Source organism: Anguilla rostrata, chromosome 17 (assembly GCF_018555375.3).
Source record: "Anguilla rostrata isolate EN2019 chromosome 17, ASM1855537v3, whole genome shotgun sequence".
Classification (NCBI taxonomy): domain Eukaryota; kingdom Metazoa; phylum Chordata; class Actinopteri; order Anguilliformes; family Anguillidae; genus Anguilla; species Anguilla rostrata.
The window spans coordinates 28334142-28349290 of record NC_057949.1 but is presented as its reverse complement, the minus strand read 5'-3'; the positions used below and the strand labels follow the sequence as shown (position 1 = coordinate 28349290).

The window sequence follows — 15149 nt, the reverse complement described above, 5'->3', positions numbered from 1 at the left end:
GTGTCTGTATCTGCTTTTAAATGGGGTAGAACACTCGGCACCCAACCCCCCCGCGCCCCCCCCCCCCCCCCCCCCAGCAGAAACTCTATTTTCAGCACAACCTGTGCTCATCTCTTTCTGCTCTGTCATAATGCAGATGTCTGCTCAGATTGTGCACGTCGGAACAGCAGGCCGTGCCGTTCTGTTAATTGAGCGACGACAGTCACTGATTGGCTGTGACAAACTTGCATTACGCCTGTCAGAATGGCAGACTGTGCCATTCCGTTAACTGTGCACAAGCAATCCTGATTTGCCGTGACAAACTTCTAGAATGGAGTCCACAGAACATGCCAGCCACCCCATTCCACCCAGTTGTGCACTTCCAGGTACAGTAAAGACAATGTATTTATGCCATTGTGCTGACAATCTTTAATCTTAATTAATAAAGACTTGTTTATTTTACTTCACTGGCATTTAGCAAACTTACACACAACTTCTAGCATCATATCCATTGCATTTACATTGCATCCATTTACACGGCTGGATATGTACTGAAGCAATGCAGGTTAGGTACCTTGCTCAACGGTACAATGGCAGCAACCTACCTGGGAATCAAACCTGCAACCTTTAGGTTACAAGACCACCCCCTTACCCTTCAGACAACATTTCCACCCATTCTCTGTCAAACTACTGGGATCTTATGATGCAATGTGCATTTGCTCTACGAGCGCATATCCATTTACATAAAAAAAAACAAATGAACTAAAAAGCAATATTTTAGCTAAACGAAGAGGTATTTGTTCACTGAAGTGGCTTTCTGGTTATTGTATCCTGAAGAGGCACTTGTTTAATGCATAATAATTTGCATTATAATGTCATTCATCCTTCATTCTTATTTTATGCGGCTGCAGCTCGTATTCAGACCACCTGCTGATCAGCTCAGCTGGGGCTCGGGGATAACGGCATCGCCGCGAGATCATGTGACTCCACACGCCACTGAGCAGCCCGGCGGAGAAGCGAGCGGCGCCGCCGCGGTACTCTCAAAGGGCTCGGGCCGCAGGGCAAGGCCCGTTTCGCGGTTTACCGCTTCAACCGCCACGCGCTGCCCCCGGAGACCAGAACGGTGGACCCTTACGGCACGCGCAGGCTGCATTCTCAGCCCTGAGGAAAACTTCCGACCCACATTGACCCCGCCCACAACCCACAACCCCCCCCAACCCCCCCCCCCAGAAACCAAAGTTGAAACGCTCGGGGCGAAAAGTTCAGTGCGCAGAAGAACAGGATTACCGTCGCCCCCCCGGGGGTGTCCGCAGCACGGCTCTGGCTTGAGGAACGTCCGATTCAAAACCGAGCGAGAAACGCCGCTGCTGCCAAATTGGAGCTTTGCTTCCCAGAAGCATTAAAAATTCAAATTCAGCAAAAAATCATAATAATAAAATAAAAAAAACGAATGCTGTGACGGATCAGTGTGGACTTCTTTTGCAACATTAGGCTATCCCGGATTAGCTCTGCCCTGGGGTGGGACTGTCTAAAAGGTACAGAGTTCAGAGTACACAGACTCCGCAGAATGCTCGCCGTTTGACGTTAATACAGTATCACAGAGAAGGGCTAAGGCACAGTCACGTGCACACTGTACCAACAACCTCCCGGTGACCGGACCCTAATCATACAGCAATTTCAGCACGGCACAAATTAAACCCGTTTGTTTTGCGCACAAATCTCCGAGAGGCTTGACGTGTTACGTCAAATTACAGTGCTAAATGCGATAATTATAACGCTAAAAGAGAGTTAACGAAGTATTTTTTTTTAAATAACACCGAGAAAGCCCGCGGTTTGTTTTCTTTCAATCTTTCTTCATCAAACCTGTTAATTGAGGCTGCAAACATTTTATTTATTTATTTATTTTTTTTTAAAGAATAGAGGTTCAGCAGAGAATATTCCTCCCCCCTGATGCTGCAGCTTATCTAATCAAAACTTTAAACATTCTGTGCTAGCAGGAATCCCTCCACAGCACGCAATTACTCGGAAGAGCAACTTAGGCGATTGCTACAGGAACTAGTAAAACAGGCTGCACACCAGTCTCTTATATCCATACCTGTATGGACGCCATTTTGAGATCCTAAAGCTGGCTATGGTTAGAGGAAGGGGCCTGGGCCTGTATGGTCCATAAGTTAGCGGTTGCTGCAGATTTCCGTGACATGACGCGATACAATTTCACACACGCCAGCTGGATCATAACCTCACTGGGTTTCTATGTGATGAGTTCACTTCATGCAAGACCAGTTCCAGCAATGAGCTGTTATATTTATATATAAGCTCTCATTCATGCGTTTCAAGTTCAGAAAGTAAACCACTAACCTAATTTAACATTGATCTGACGCACATAGTAAATGGGTCCAGATTACCCTCTGTGGGTTTTTTGTTTTTTTTTGTTTGTTTGGTTTTTCCCCCCCTGTAAAAACTATTTTAATTTTTTTTTTTAGTTTGCAACCTGAGAAAACCCTGAGAACACCCTTTCACAGCTTTTCCCAACCTCTGAAATGTATTTAAACAATGGCAAAAAAAAATTCCACAGGAGGATATCCACGCACAGAGAGAGTGGTTACAGTACACCCACCAGGGTATTGGTCAATTAAACTTCAATTCAGCAAATTCAGGAAATGAATTGAAATTTGATTACAAAATTGAAAAATGGCCAGGATGTTCTATGGGGATCCCTGAATAGAAACAGAACTGACCCCCAACTGTGCGACCCACTGCCTCCTGTTTACCAGCAAAGTTTTTCACCATCAGTTCCCATTTCAATGTAGTAAATACCAGCTGGAGCTCAGTAATACTTTATCTGCTCCATCATTATCATCCCATGGTTACCGTTTGATAACAAAATGTTAAACTAAACTACGACAGAAGTATGTTTTCTATACATAAATATATGCCAGGACCGTACATTTATAAACAGAATTTAACGGCGAGGGTTGTCAGGGTTACGCAATAGGGACAAAGGTTAGAAGCCTGGATATTCTGGATATGTTGGGCGTCTTCCGAATGGGTCTGATATAATCTCCCCATCTGTTAGCCGTGCAGCTCGTGGTAATGAACGGCACATAATCTTTCGGAGGTCTACACCTCGGCATGGCCTTTTCCACCTGATTGCCTTGAACATTTAATTACATCACACACAGCTTGCACCCCCACGCAAGCCGTAATTATCGCGCCGTCGCATTGAGCAGAATAACCTGACATTTCCTACTAAGCGGAAAATAACCAGTTACCCAATAACTAGGGCGGCAGATCCCGTAGCTTGTGCATACAGATGAAACCAGGTGTCGTTGTCCCTTTTTTACTAACGATTTTTCAGCCTCATTACCAACTGAAGTGTAAGGGCATTTGGTTAAGTGATATGCTCCAGACAGGATGACATGTTATGATAGTTGTAATCATAAGATGTTTATGGCACTGCTGTGTCATTTGTGGCCCTGTTAGCAGAGTTTACAATGTGAGCTATAAGCTTTTTATGCCAATTGTGTGTCATAGCATTTATCGCTAAAACGCGTCATTACACGTTCGGCTGATGCCCTTACCCAGAGGATATTATCCAGCTGCCATTTTTTTAAATGCAAGGCTATTTCGCAGAAGGAATCCAGGCCGTCAATAGTACAATGGAAGTGACTAACCTGGAACATGAGCGAACAGCCGCTAGCCCAGTTCGTTTAGCAGCACCCTGCGCAGCTGCCCTAGAATCTGAAGTGGGACAGCTGATCCGCCGATGTCACTGGCGTTCGCTCTACTTTCGTCGAGTTCCGTCCAACTTGTGTGACACGCATCGCAGGACAATATCTTCCGCCATCCTTCAATTGCTTTATCATTCATTTTCCACAAGACTTTCTCGGCAGCGTTTTAACTTTTATTCAGTTCGCTGGCTTAGCGGTCCAGTGCTTTCCCTGTTCTTTTGAATTAACGGTTGCACGTCTGCAGTCGCAGCTGCACCACCAACGTGCCACGCGCGGATCACGGCAGATGTAGCGAGCGAGGTCTTCAGAAAAATATAACCCTCGCCTCGTGAGTCAGACTCTGTTTCACAGGCCCAAGGGTACAACAGGAGAGCACAGCAGGCCATAACATTGGCTGGCATGCTATACCTGCATGTTCACACCGCAGGTAAAAGTGGCCCGACGTTTTTCCTTATATGTGACGCAGAGATATTATTATTATTATTATTATTATTATTATTATTAAACAGTGTGAACAGCAAAAACCACATGGAATCTGATCTTTTCCATTTCGATTTGGCCCACATTCATATTCATATCCAATCGATGGCAATGCGACCTCAGTCCGCACAGTCATAACACAAGGCTTGATCCTGCTCTATAGGGACACCAACCTGCACTTGCAGTGACTTCACAAACTGATCTATTTTTTTTTTAATGGCTTTAAAAACATTTTTTTTTTTTTTAAACCCCAATGTCATGTGGGTAATGTTCATCATCGAGATCTGATACTGGATGGGAGCAGTCAAATGCACTTCATAAGTAATCCTCTCGTGCGTTCCACATTATATTACATTACAGGCATTCAGCAGACGCCCTTATCCACAGTGATTTACACAACTTTTTACATTGTATACATCCAGCTGTATAAATGGATGCAGAGGCAATGCAGGTTAAGTGGCAGGATTTTCTTTTTTCTTTTTTTTTTTTTTATCAGGCATATCAAAAATGAATGGAGAATTTAATAATTAAAAGATCTGAGGGTACAAGAAGTTAATTAAGAAGTACCGATATCCATCTATCCATTACCTATAGCTGCTTATTCCTGGAGAGGGTCGCGGGAGGTGCTGGAGCCTATCCCAGCATGCATGGGGCGAGAGGCAGAAACACACCTTGGACAGTTCGCCACTCCATCGCAGGGCACACACACCATTCACTCACACACTCATTCTAATGGGCAATTTAGAGTCTCCGATTAGACTACCTGCACGTCTTTGGACTGTGGGAGGAAACCGGAGTACCCGGAGGAAACCCACGCGGACACGGGGAGAACATGCAAACTGCACACAGAAAGGCCCTGACATGAGGACGGAACCCATGATCTTCTTGCTGTGAGGAGAGAGGGCTACCCACTGCATCGCCCAAGTACTGACATATTAAGGCAAATACAAAAATAAAAACCAATTAATATAACAACCCGTTCTGAATGGCTTGACATGCCTGACTTGGAACAGTAGCATGCCGGTTCTTCTGAGAGAAGAACAGCATAAACAGACAGAGCAGGTTCCAACATATGCAGTACCCACTGCCACATACGGCGCCTGTGATGGTTATTTTTGGGATGCCAGAAAGAGCAGGCTTCTCCGAAGACACAGCGTTACTAAACTGGCGCATTCAGCGAACGATTACATGTAGCATCTAATATTAAGATCACATCACCATTACAACCCAGAAAACCACAGCACCTTCAGGGAAAAGGTGCGTGCGATCGTAGCGGAGGGGTTACGGCGTTAGCACTGGATGTGATGACTCATTCAGCCGCATTAGACATAAAGGTGAGGAAGGACTCCGAGACACGGAGGCACGGAGGTAACAAATCAACATTTCAGGGTCACAGCGTGCCGTACCTTGCTGCTACACTTCATCATGAGAAAAGCACAAACGGTTTGGGACAAATACCCACTCCATTGACAGATGTCCTACTACTACTACTACTAACGACTAATAATAATAATAATAATAATAATATTCAGAAATGCATGTTGTATCCAATAAATTGTTCCATTCAATGATTTTTTTTGAAAAAATCAAGGCTGATGATACATGGTACAGTCAAAAGGGTATAGGTGTGAAAACCCTTATCACTACAAGAGTAACTTTTTATTATTATTATTATTATTATGTTTTTTTAATTATTATTTTTAAACCTGGTATCAAGCGCCACGAGATACAAGCACGGACCATATTTGATTGGGTTCTCTGCCGTTACCACTGACTGGGAATAACAGATGCCGATGCTTTAAAAAGGTCGTATTTATTGTAAAAAAAATAAATTTAAAAAACTAGTATTGTTCAATCCAGGAAACTTTCAAGTGGCTAACTTCGCATACACAGTACTTTGCTGCGACACTTCTGCACAGATTTCTCAGAGAGAAGATGGTCAGTTGACCTGCTAGTGCACGCAGAGGAAAAAAGTCTGAAATGACACAGAGTGAACTAGTTTAGAAATCTTAGGCGTTTTAACACATTGAAAGCAATATATTTCAGCACACTGCTTAAACCAGAAACGTAGACGGTAGCCTAGTGAACAAACTAACATTCTTTCAGGGAAATGGAATGTTCTCGGGACGTTAATATCCCTGCTTATTACTTTAATGGCCGTTATCTAGTTCGGATAAAAGGTGTCTATTTATAGGACAGTCGATGCGCGCAAAATTCATACTCTTTTCTGAAGCCGCAGACTCGTTTATTAACAATGGCCATGCAGGATAATGTTCAGTGGTAAACTCTTACGCATATTAAGAGCTGGACACTGGACATTTTACTGTGCACCTCCCCCGGGTTTAGCGCGACCAGGTTCGACTTTGGTAGAATCTCAAAGTGAGTTGCACCTGCTTCCTAGTATCGGCCATTAAAAAAAAAAAGCTTGTGTGAACCATAGACTGTATAAAAATATACGGTTGCAAACTTAAAAAATAAAAAATGTGAACACTCACAAGAAATCGTTTTCAGAGATAAAAGCATGTTGTGCCCAGGCTAACGTTGTGAAGCGCCGTTTCGCACAGGACAAAACAAAGCCCGGTATATTTATCTTCAATGCATTTTTCCCCCACTATGGGAGTACTATAGCATAGAGATGCGTCGCATTTACGTTTACGCATTACTTGTAAACACCTCAGAATAAAACACTAAATCACCATAGCATGCAGTTTTCTTTTAGGTTGCAAGTTCCACGAGAACTGACCGGTAAGAAACAACTCACCTCCAGTGGACGGATGAGATACATGTTCTTTTTTTTTTGTTTGTTTGTTTGTTTTTTGGAACTTCAGCTGCAGACGTCTTTCAAGATGCTCAACCCGTCTCTTTCGCTGTCTTCAAGCCAAGAGACGCCGTGCTGTGGAAGAATGGATTGCCCCACCGCCCTCGCTCTAAAGGGATGCGACGCTTGACTTCTGGAATTGATGTTGTATTGATTCCATAAAGGTATAAGCCATCGTTCATCAATGTGGTCGTCCTTTTTAAAACTTGAAAAGTATATATATATTTTTTTTTTCTTCACATGATGGGTACTAAACGAACAAAAACGCAGTGTTAATGAACCATTATAAATAATCGCCTATTGCTCCCAATATATTAACTCCAAAGGCTGTGTCGCATCGCTTTCTGCATCTTGATGACTTTACTGAGGTTGGTTCGTTATAGCCGCGCGAAGAAAAAAATGCTTAATGATTGTCCTGGTTTTCTGTCCGCAAAACGGGGAGAAATGCCGACACAGTTTGGTTCCTGGGTTTTAGAATCGGGTTTTCTTCCGGCAAAACAATTTCTCTAGACGCGGCTAGTCTAATTGTGCCTAAGGTGCGTATGTATAGATGTAGCCTAGGCTATGTATACAACGAACCCGCAGACGCTTCAATATGAATAGCAAACGCAATCGGGACGACGACCAATTTCAGGCAATATAGCCGATTGCCTTATGAATTAAAACTTCTGGTAATGCAGCCTGTCGCAACTCTGTGATTGTACTCCGCTCTTTGCGTTTTGTCGGCTCGTGAACAGGCTCTTCAGAGTTTCGTCTGCGAAGCGACAGCTGTCTACTTGGCAACTGAAAAAAGGACCACATTTAAACAACGTATTTATACATCCTCAGAGAGCAAGTGCATCGAAGTCACTTTGACGAACTGTCCGTAAACGAGCAGTAGAGTTGTAACTTTTGCCATAAGCTTCACAGCAGCCGAATTAAAATTCTCATTATCAAATTCTAAAACAACTAATCGGTGATGTGTATGCGCATTATATACTTATCTTGCTAATTTCTTTCCCCGCAGATTTTTCGCTAGAAACCTTCGCACGACATTTCGAAACTTGCAATGCAGACACCGGATTTTCAGATGGAAGTCTGATGTTATCTGCACCTCTCGGCTAAGATTTACGCTCGCGTTGCAGTCCACTGTGTCCGCTTTTAGATATAGTCACGGGTGTCACTGCAGCGTGCGGTCGTGCAGTCCAGCCGTGGTCACTGTGGTCCACTGTTTAATCCAATTCGGCTCACTTCTGCGTAAGCCTAGAACGTCGCATGGCGCGCGGAGGCGCAGAATTTCATTCCTACCTTCGTATTCACTAGTTTTCTTTACTTTCAGAAAAACCCGTCTCACTGGTTCTGCTGCCAACGCCGGATTCTCCTCCTCACGAATCAAGTACCCACTTCGTGTTTGTTGTCACCGCCCCCGTTTCGATTAGTTCAGCCTCACGCCAGTGTCTGGTCCGTTTGATTTGTCCGCAATTACGTTCGGCTTCGGGCATCAAACAACTGACTCAACACACCATTCAGATAATTTGAGGTAGTGGAAGAAATGTGCGGAAATGGTTCAAAACCGTGCGCGGACCGCGGGGAATTTTCAGGAGGGTTGAAAATGTTTTAGCGCATCAGTTCGTACCGACGATAATATCGATGTGTTCAAGAGCAGGAATCCTAGCTAAATGTGCTTGATTTAACCACATAATTAATCATGTAATTGGTGTCAGAATTCAGCATTGCATTTCGCTTTTTGAAAACTGTACGTATTGTTGCAGAGTAAAAATAGTTGGAAATGCGCGATGCATATGAATACGTATGCATCAATTTTTTTTGCATGAATATAAAAAATCTAAGCGTTAAGCGGAACTGGACATAGGACAGAATAAAGTATCATTGCCAGTATTAATCATGATTTTCATAGAATTTGAACCTTTTCTGGTTGTCAGAACGCTCAAATAACTTCAAAGAAAATGACTAAGGTTACAGCTGCGATCGGCGTACATTCGAGGAAAATACTTTACGACTGCTATACAAAGATTATTGCCGCAACTTCTTGCACCCGTTTACCAATCAAGTAATTCATTCGAGGATTCTCGATATAGCCTACAACTAAATTGAAGTACAGTGGAATGTACTCAATGAACGCACTAGCATTCGCTGCAGCTCAATTTCTGCGTTTAGCTCTTGAGAGGTTAAAGGAACAGTGTCCTGCTAATTACGATTATTTTGCTTTATGCATGTTCTATTGTTTCCTATCACAATGGTGTAAATTAATTCAAGGTCATACAAATACATACAAATAATTAAATTTGTATGTATGAAAAGATGACTCGTGATATGAGGGTCCAATACTATACTGTGAAGGACCCATTCGTAAAATCAGTTGCACTGACTCTTTTTAAACAAATATAAGCTCAATGTTTCAACGCCCACCCACTATACACCCCACCTCAACCCACTCCCCTAACTACATACGCTGAAATGCTTCATTGAGTACACCTAAAATTTTATTTGTTACACTTCAATTTGTTACCTTTGTAACAAATTTTTTAATTGAACCTAAAAACGTTTCAATTGTGAAAAGATAAATAATAGATATATAGCAAACTGAAGCTTTTTTTCCCCCCACCAGTGTAAGGCAATTTTGGGAGGTATGCATTCCGGAAGCCCATTTGAACCCTTTATAACTGGTCCATAAACACAACATCACATTTTTATATACGCTTTATGACCAAAAATATCTCCCTCCCTCCTGGCTGGGGCTGTTTCTCAGGGTTTGGGCTAGGCCCCTTAGTTCCAGTGAAAGAAAACCTTAATACTACAGCATGCAATCACATTCTGGACAGTTCTGTGCTTCCCCAGGATTTCCTTCCTGTTTGAGCATGACAGTGCCCCCTGACACACAGCGAGGTCCCTATAGAAAATGGTTGTGTCAGGAACAACATGGAAGAACTTGACTGGCCTTCACAGAGCCCTGACCTCAACCCCATGCAACACCTTTGGGATCAATTGGAAAGCCAGCTGCAAACCAGGCCTAGTCACCCGATCAGTTCCCAATCTCACTTATGCTTTTCTGGTTGAATGGACGCAAATCCCAGCAGAAATACTCCCAACTTTTACAGTAGAAAACCTTCCCGGAAGAATGGAGGTTGTTATTGCAACGAAAGGTGGACCAAAACTCCATATTAATGGCCATGGTTTTAGAATGATAATGTTGGATGTCAGGTGCAAACACACTTTTGGGCATGTAGTGTATATAATTAATAAATATCTATTATTTATGAGGGATAGAACACGTTATGTAAAATGTTGGCATGATAGCACTTTAAGACTCTTGTTTTTGGTCACACCCTGGAGATGTTCCTACACACCGGCTTATGGTTTGTTCCTTGAGTCACTGGCTAAATTTCACCAGTGTTTGTCCTGAAATTCAGAGTTAGAGGCTGGCGTTACTTTCTTCATAAACCCAGCTTGACTTCTTCTGCTGTTACCAAATTTTTGTAGAGTGAACATAAATAAAAAAAGGTCAAATTTTTAGTAATTTATTTTTATTTATTTATTTATTTTTATTTTTTAAGCGAAATGTAGGGGCAGACGTTGATTTAATCCAATCATGTCACATGACCAAAGGTGCCAAAAAAAAGATTTCCATTCTCATCAATTATTCTGACAAGGAAGGAAGCATTAGGTAAGGGAACCTCCTCTGAAGAGGATTTCTGTTGGTTCTCAGTTCACAATTTGACTGAGGCCATTACAGTCGCTTTTCCACCGCATGGTACCGGCTCAACTCGACTCGACTCTACTCGACTTTTTTGGTTTTCCATCGGGCAAAAGTTGTGTATAGTACCTGGTACCTTGTACTTTTTTGGGTATCACCTCCGTCGAGGTTCCAAGCGAGCTGAGGCGATACCAAAAGGTGACGTGAAAACACTGCAGACCACTGATTGGTCAGAAACAGCAGTTTCATGCGGCGTCGCTATCACAACCAGCTACATTGACGGGGGTACTATCTGCAGTGGAAAACGAAGTCCCTGGTACCAAAAGCGAGTAGAGTCGAGTCGAGCCGGTACCATGCGGTGGAAAAGCGGCTTTTGAAGGGCTTCTCTTGGTCTTGTGATGAGCCCATTCAACCAACAGTGGTTATCGTTGCATATGGCCTTGTGATCCCATCTGCAATCGCTGCAAAGCAAGGAGGGTGGGGGTGGTTGATAATGGTGTCACTGAAGACAGGCAGTATGTGACTTTTTTTTTTTTCTCCAAATAAAAATGCACGGTTTTTGCATTCGTGACATCACTACGTCGTGACGTGACGTTGTGGTGAGCATGTGTGTCTAAAACTGTATTCAGCCCAAAAGTTGTAAGTGTGTGTGTGTGTGCATGCATGCGTGCTTGTGTGTGTGTGTGCGTCTGTGCATGTGCGCATTTGCGTGTGTGTGTGTGCATGCGTGCGTCTGTGCATGTGCGCATTTGCGTGCGTGCGTGTGTGTGTGCGTCTGTGCATGTGCGCATTTGCGTGTGTGCGTGTGTGCGTGTGTGCGTGTGTGCGTCTGTGCATGTGCGCATGCTGGGCTTGGAAGAATAAACCTGGATGTTCCTGTTCCTGATGCTCGGCGTGTGATTCTGTCGGTGACTACCTCACTCAATGCTGTATTATAGTGAAAGAGACCTCGCAGAATATTAATCACGTCGCAATCACATTAAATTACAGCCCTTTCCTCTTTTGGCGATTGGATCTTTTGTGCACACGTGGAGTACCGCAAGGGGTCAAATTTACCCGATAACTTTCCTCACCAATCTGCGAAACGCTGAAAGAGTGCCTCAAGCTAACATCTCGTTCAAAATGAAGCCTATTAAGGCAAGCGCATGAAGGAGAAGTCCACCATTCAAAAGGGGATGGGGTTTGTCACGCAGGGAAAGTCTGCAAATAAGGACGGCGCCCTTCCCCGGAAGCTGAATGCCAGGGTCACATCTGTTCCCAACACACAAGCTGCCCCATTTCGATTATGGAAAAATAAGGTAGTCGAGCTGATAAGAAAAATGACATGAATAGGAAATAACACAATGAGCATAACAAAGATTTACATGGACATTTACATAATAATGAGCTGTGAATTGAATGCGTTGTCTGACGCAAATACTCATCACAAAACCATGAATGGCCAGACCGTTTTGGCATGCTCTTTTTCACAGGGAAGAAGTGTTAGAAGTTTATTCATGAGCATTTGGTTGGAGACTAATGTGTCGTGTAAATGCTTTCTTTTCTTTGTTTTTTTTTATTTATTTAAATCTTTTGTACGCATTCTCACATAAACACCAATTATATTTACGGCTTTCATTCACACATAATTTTGTATTTGCTGTAAATGAAGAGGTAAGACACTAGGGAATGCTGGGTAGCTCGTCCAGATACTGAATATCGTCCAGATACCGCAAAGATACTGAACGAATGTGTGGACTGGCCCTAAGGTCTGGTATCAAATCCAGACCATGTCACTGTAGACTACCAGTGCAGACCAGGTCAGTGCAGACTGTGGGCCAGTGCAGACCATCCCAGTGCAGACTGTCGGCCAGTGCAGACCAGGCCAGTGCAGACTGTGGGCCAGTGCAGACCATACCCAGTGCAGACTGTGGACCAGTGCAGACCATCCCAGTGCAGACTGTGGGCCAGTGCAGACTGTACCCAGTGCAGACCAGGCCAGTGCAGACTGTGGGCCAGTGCAGGACCTTCTGGCTGAGGCAACAGCACAACCGACCACCACCATGCCACCCGTAGACTAGTGTACTGCGATAAGCCTGCCAAACACACTGCACATTGTGTGAGAGGGATGAGAAGTATGAAAGGGTTTTCTCTCTTTCTTCACCTTCCACAAACTGCCGTCTCAGAACCCAGGCTAAATTCCTTTTGCACCCGTGGCTAAAAAGAGTCTTTGCGGAAACGTCTCGGGTAAGGCGAAAATATTTTTCAGTGCTACTAACCAACAGAATTCTGTAGAGATCAATTTAAGCCCCTTTTATCTCTGTGCCCACCCACACACGCCCACAGACGCCCACAAACACACGCACACACCCACCCACACACACACACACACACACACACACACACACACAGAGGCACACAGACAACCAGGGATTTCGGCCAAAATATAGCATTAAAAAAATGCAGCTCATTGAAAGATGTTTGAACACCATAGAATGTCACCATAGAATGAAAGTGAAACTCGGACTGGCTGCAGAATGAGAGTCCTCCTGTCCCCCCCCCCACCCCACCCCAGGCACTTACAGTATGATGAAAGTGTTCTGTGGTTCAAAATGAAACTCTGGGATCCATCGGGGGGTGGGGGGGTGGTAGCGGGGGGGTGGTAGGGGGTCCCAGTGGTGGAGGTGTGGAAAGGAGGAATGAGGAACGGATGAATCATTGTTCTTTTTTTAGTGCCCAGCTTAGGACCTTTATAGAGAAGAGCGATACAGTAACTGCAAGAGGTGTGCGGGACTCTCCCTCTCACGTGTGCTTCCAGGAGGGAGCTGCTTGTAAAAATTTAGAGCGGCCATTTTGCGTCACAGTCACAGTAAATCTACCGTCTTCAAGGACAACGGAGCGTGTAATGCACCCTGTACTTTTCCTTAATCACGCAGCGAAGTAGCCCTTAATGAGATGTACTTTATGGTCCCTCTAAAGCGTGCGCAGGGCAGGAGAAAAACCAGCAGAATTATGCAAATGTTAAAAAAGGCAGCTGTTGGGAGAATAAAAAACAAACTTAACTTAACTCTGAAGTTATCAGCTGTGCTACTCGCATTGATTCCAGGAATTTTAATGAGTCCGGTCAACCAACACGTACACAACTCTGCAATGTGACAAACGTAATGTACAGGACGGTAGATGTCCAGGAACAGGGTTGGGCAACCATGACCAACACCACCCTTTAAATCACAGGTGTCAAACTGCAGTCCTGGATGGGCCGCAGTGTCTGCTGGGTTTTTGGGATGTTTTCCGCACCCCAAGTGTTTTATTGTAAGTCATTGCTTGGCTTAGGAATCCGCACACCTTGCTCGTCTCAAGGCCTTTTAATTGGCTGCCGATTGAAAGGAGAACACAAAACTGCAGCCCCTTTGGGAGCCAGTTGCATTGTGGGAAATACAGAAATACTGAAAGGATGGCCCCTAGGGTTTCCTCCTCAGCCCACGCTAATCCACTCGCGGTCCGGTACAACAGCACCCAATTCGCGGCAACGAAAGGGCTACCCCTTCGCTTCTTACCATGGGAAGCACGGACGCCATTTTGGCTCAGAGAGATTTTTGATATAAAAAAAAAAAAAGAAAGAAGACCCACACCACCACACAACACACCACACACAACCAAACACACAGACACACACAATGCTCTCCCCATTTACTGAGCTGCGTTACTGCATTTCGATGCTCAGGTCCCCATCAGGTCAGGAATGCATATTCAGATGAAGACCTGAGGGTTGAAACGTTCTTTGTAAAATAGTTTAATAGACAGGAGAGCATTGAATGGCAGTGTGCAAGGTTTTTTTTTTTTTTTCATTTGAATTGTTCTATAACTCCAGCAGCTACACAAAAGCCTATTATGTTTTTTTTTGTTTCTTTTTTTGCAACTGTGGTATGAGATTTTGATAATGGGCATCTCTTAATAATAATTGGCTCGACAACTCACGCACCAGAAACCTCGGTCAAACGAATTACATTTGTTACAATTTGCAATGAAACCATAAATCAAAAAATGTCTCATCACAAAGAGTGAACTCGGGGGTCTCCGCTTATTGTATTGCCGTATTACAGTGTAATGCCGCTCTTAAGCCCTGCAGTTCCCTGCTGGTGTAAACCATAAACGCATTCAAAAGGCAATTATGCACTTTGTAGCTACATTACCAGCAACAAAAATATAGCATTTGTGAAATTAGCCCTTTTTTTTTTTCTTACTTTATTTCAATACCTTTACAAACATTCCCTCACCCCCATCCCCCCAACCCCTAGGGATTGCATTAACCCTCTGAAGAGTAGGTTTTCTGGAATTTTTTTTCCTCCTTATTCTAAAATTCTAAGTCAGGGTTCTAGATCTTCATTGGCTTTCAGTTGCCAGTAGTGATTGTGTGTTGTCACGTCTGGAGTCGCAGTTCATCCCTCTTTAGGAACGTTAACATCAA

At 43.8% G+C, this 15149-nt stretch overlaps 1 protein-coding gene across 3 annotated transcripts in view; it reads right to left on the bottom strand.

The window, feature by feature from the left end:
• LOC135242967 (corticotropin-releasing factor receptor 1-like) overlaps positions 1 to 15149 on the bottom strand; it is a 182608-nt gene that overhangs the window by 130362 nt on the left and 37097 nt on the right. The window contains exon 1 of one of the 3 annotated variants that reach the window (XM_064314343.1): positions 8296 to 9046. The exons of 1 other annotated variant lie outside the window; for it this stretch is intronic. Coding sequence is in view for 1 of the 2 variants with exons in the window: in XM_064314342.1 (XP_064170412.1) it covers positions 6952 to 6975 (24 nt within the window). In the remaining variant the exon portion in view is untranslated. Of the gene's footprint in view, positions 1 to 6951; positions 9047 to 15149 lie in introns of those variants that run through there. One more of the 3 variants, XM_064314342.1, reaches the window with a different exon arrangement.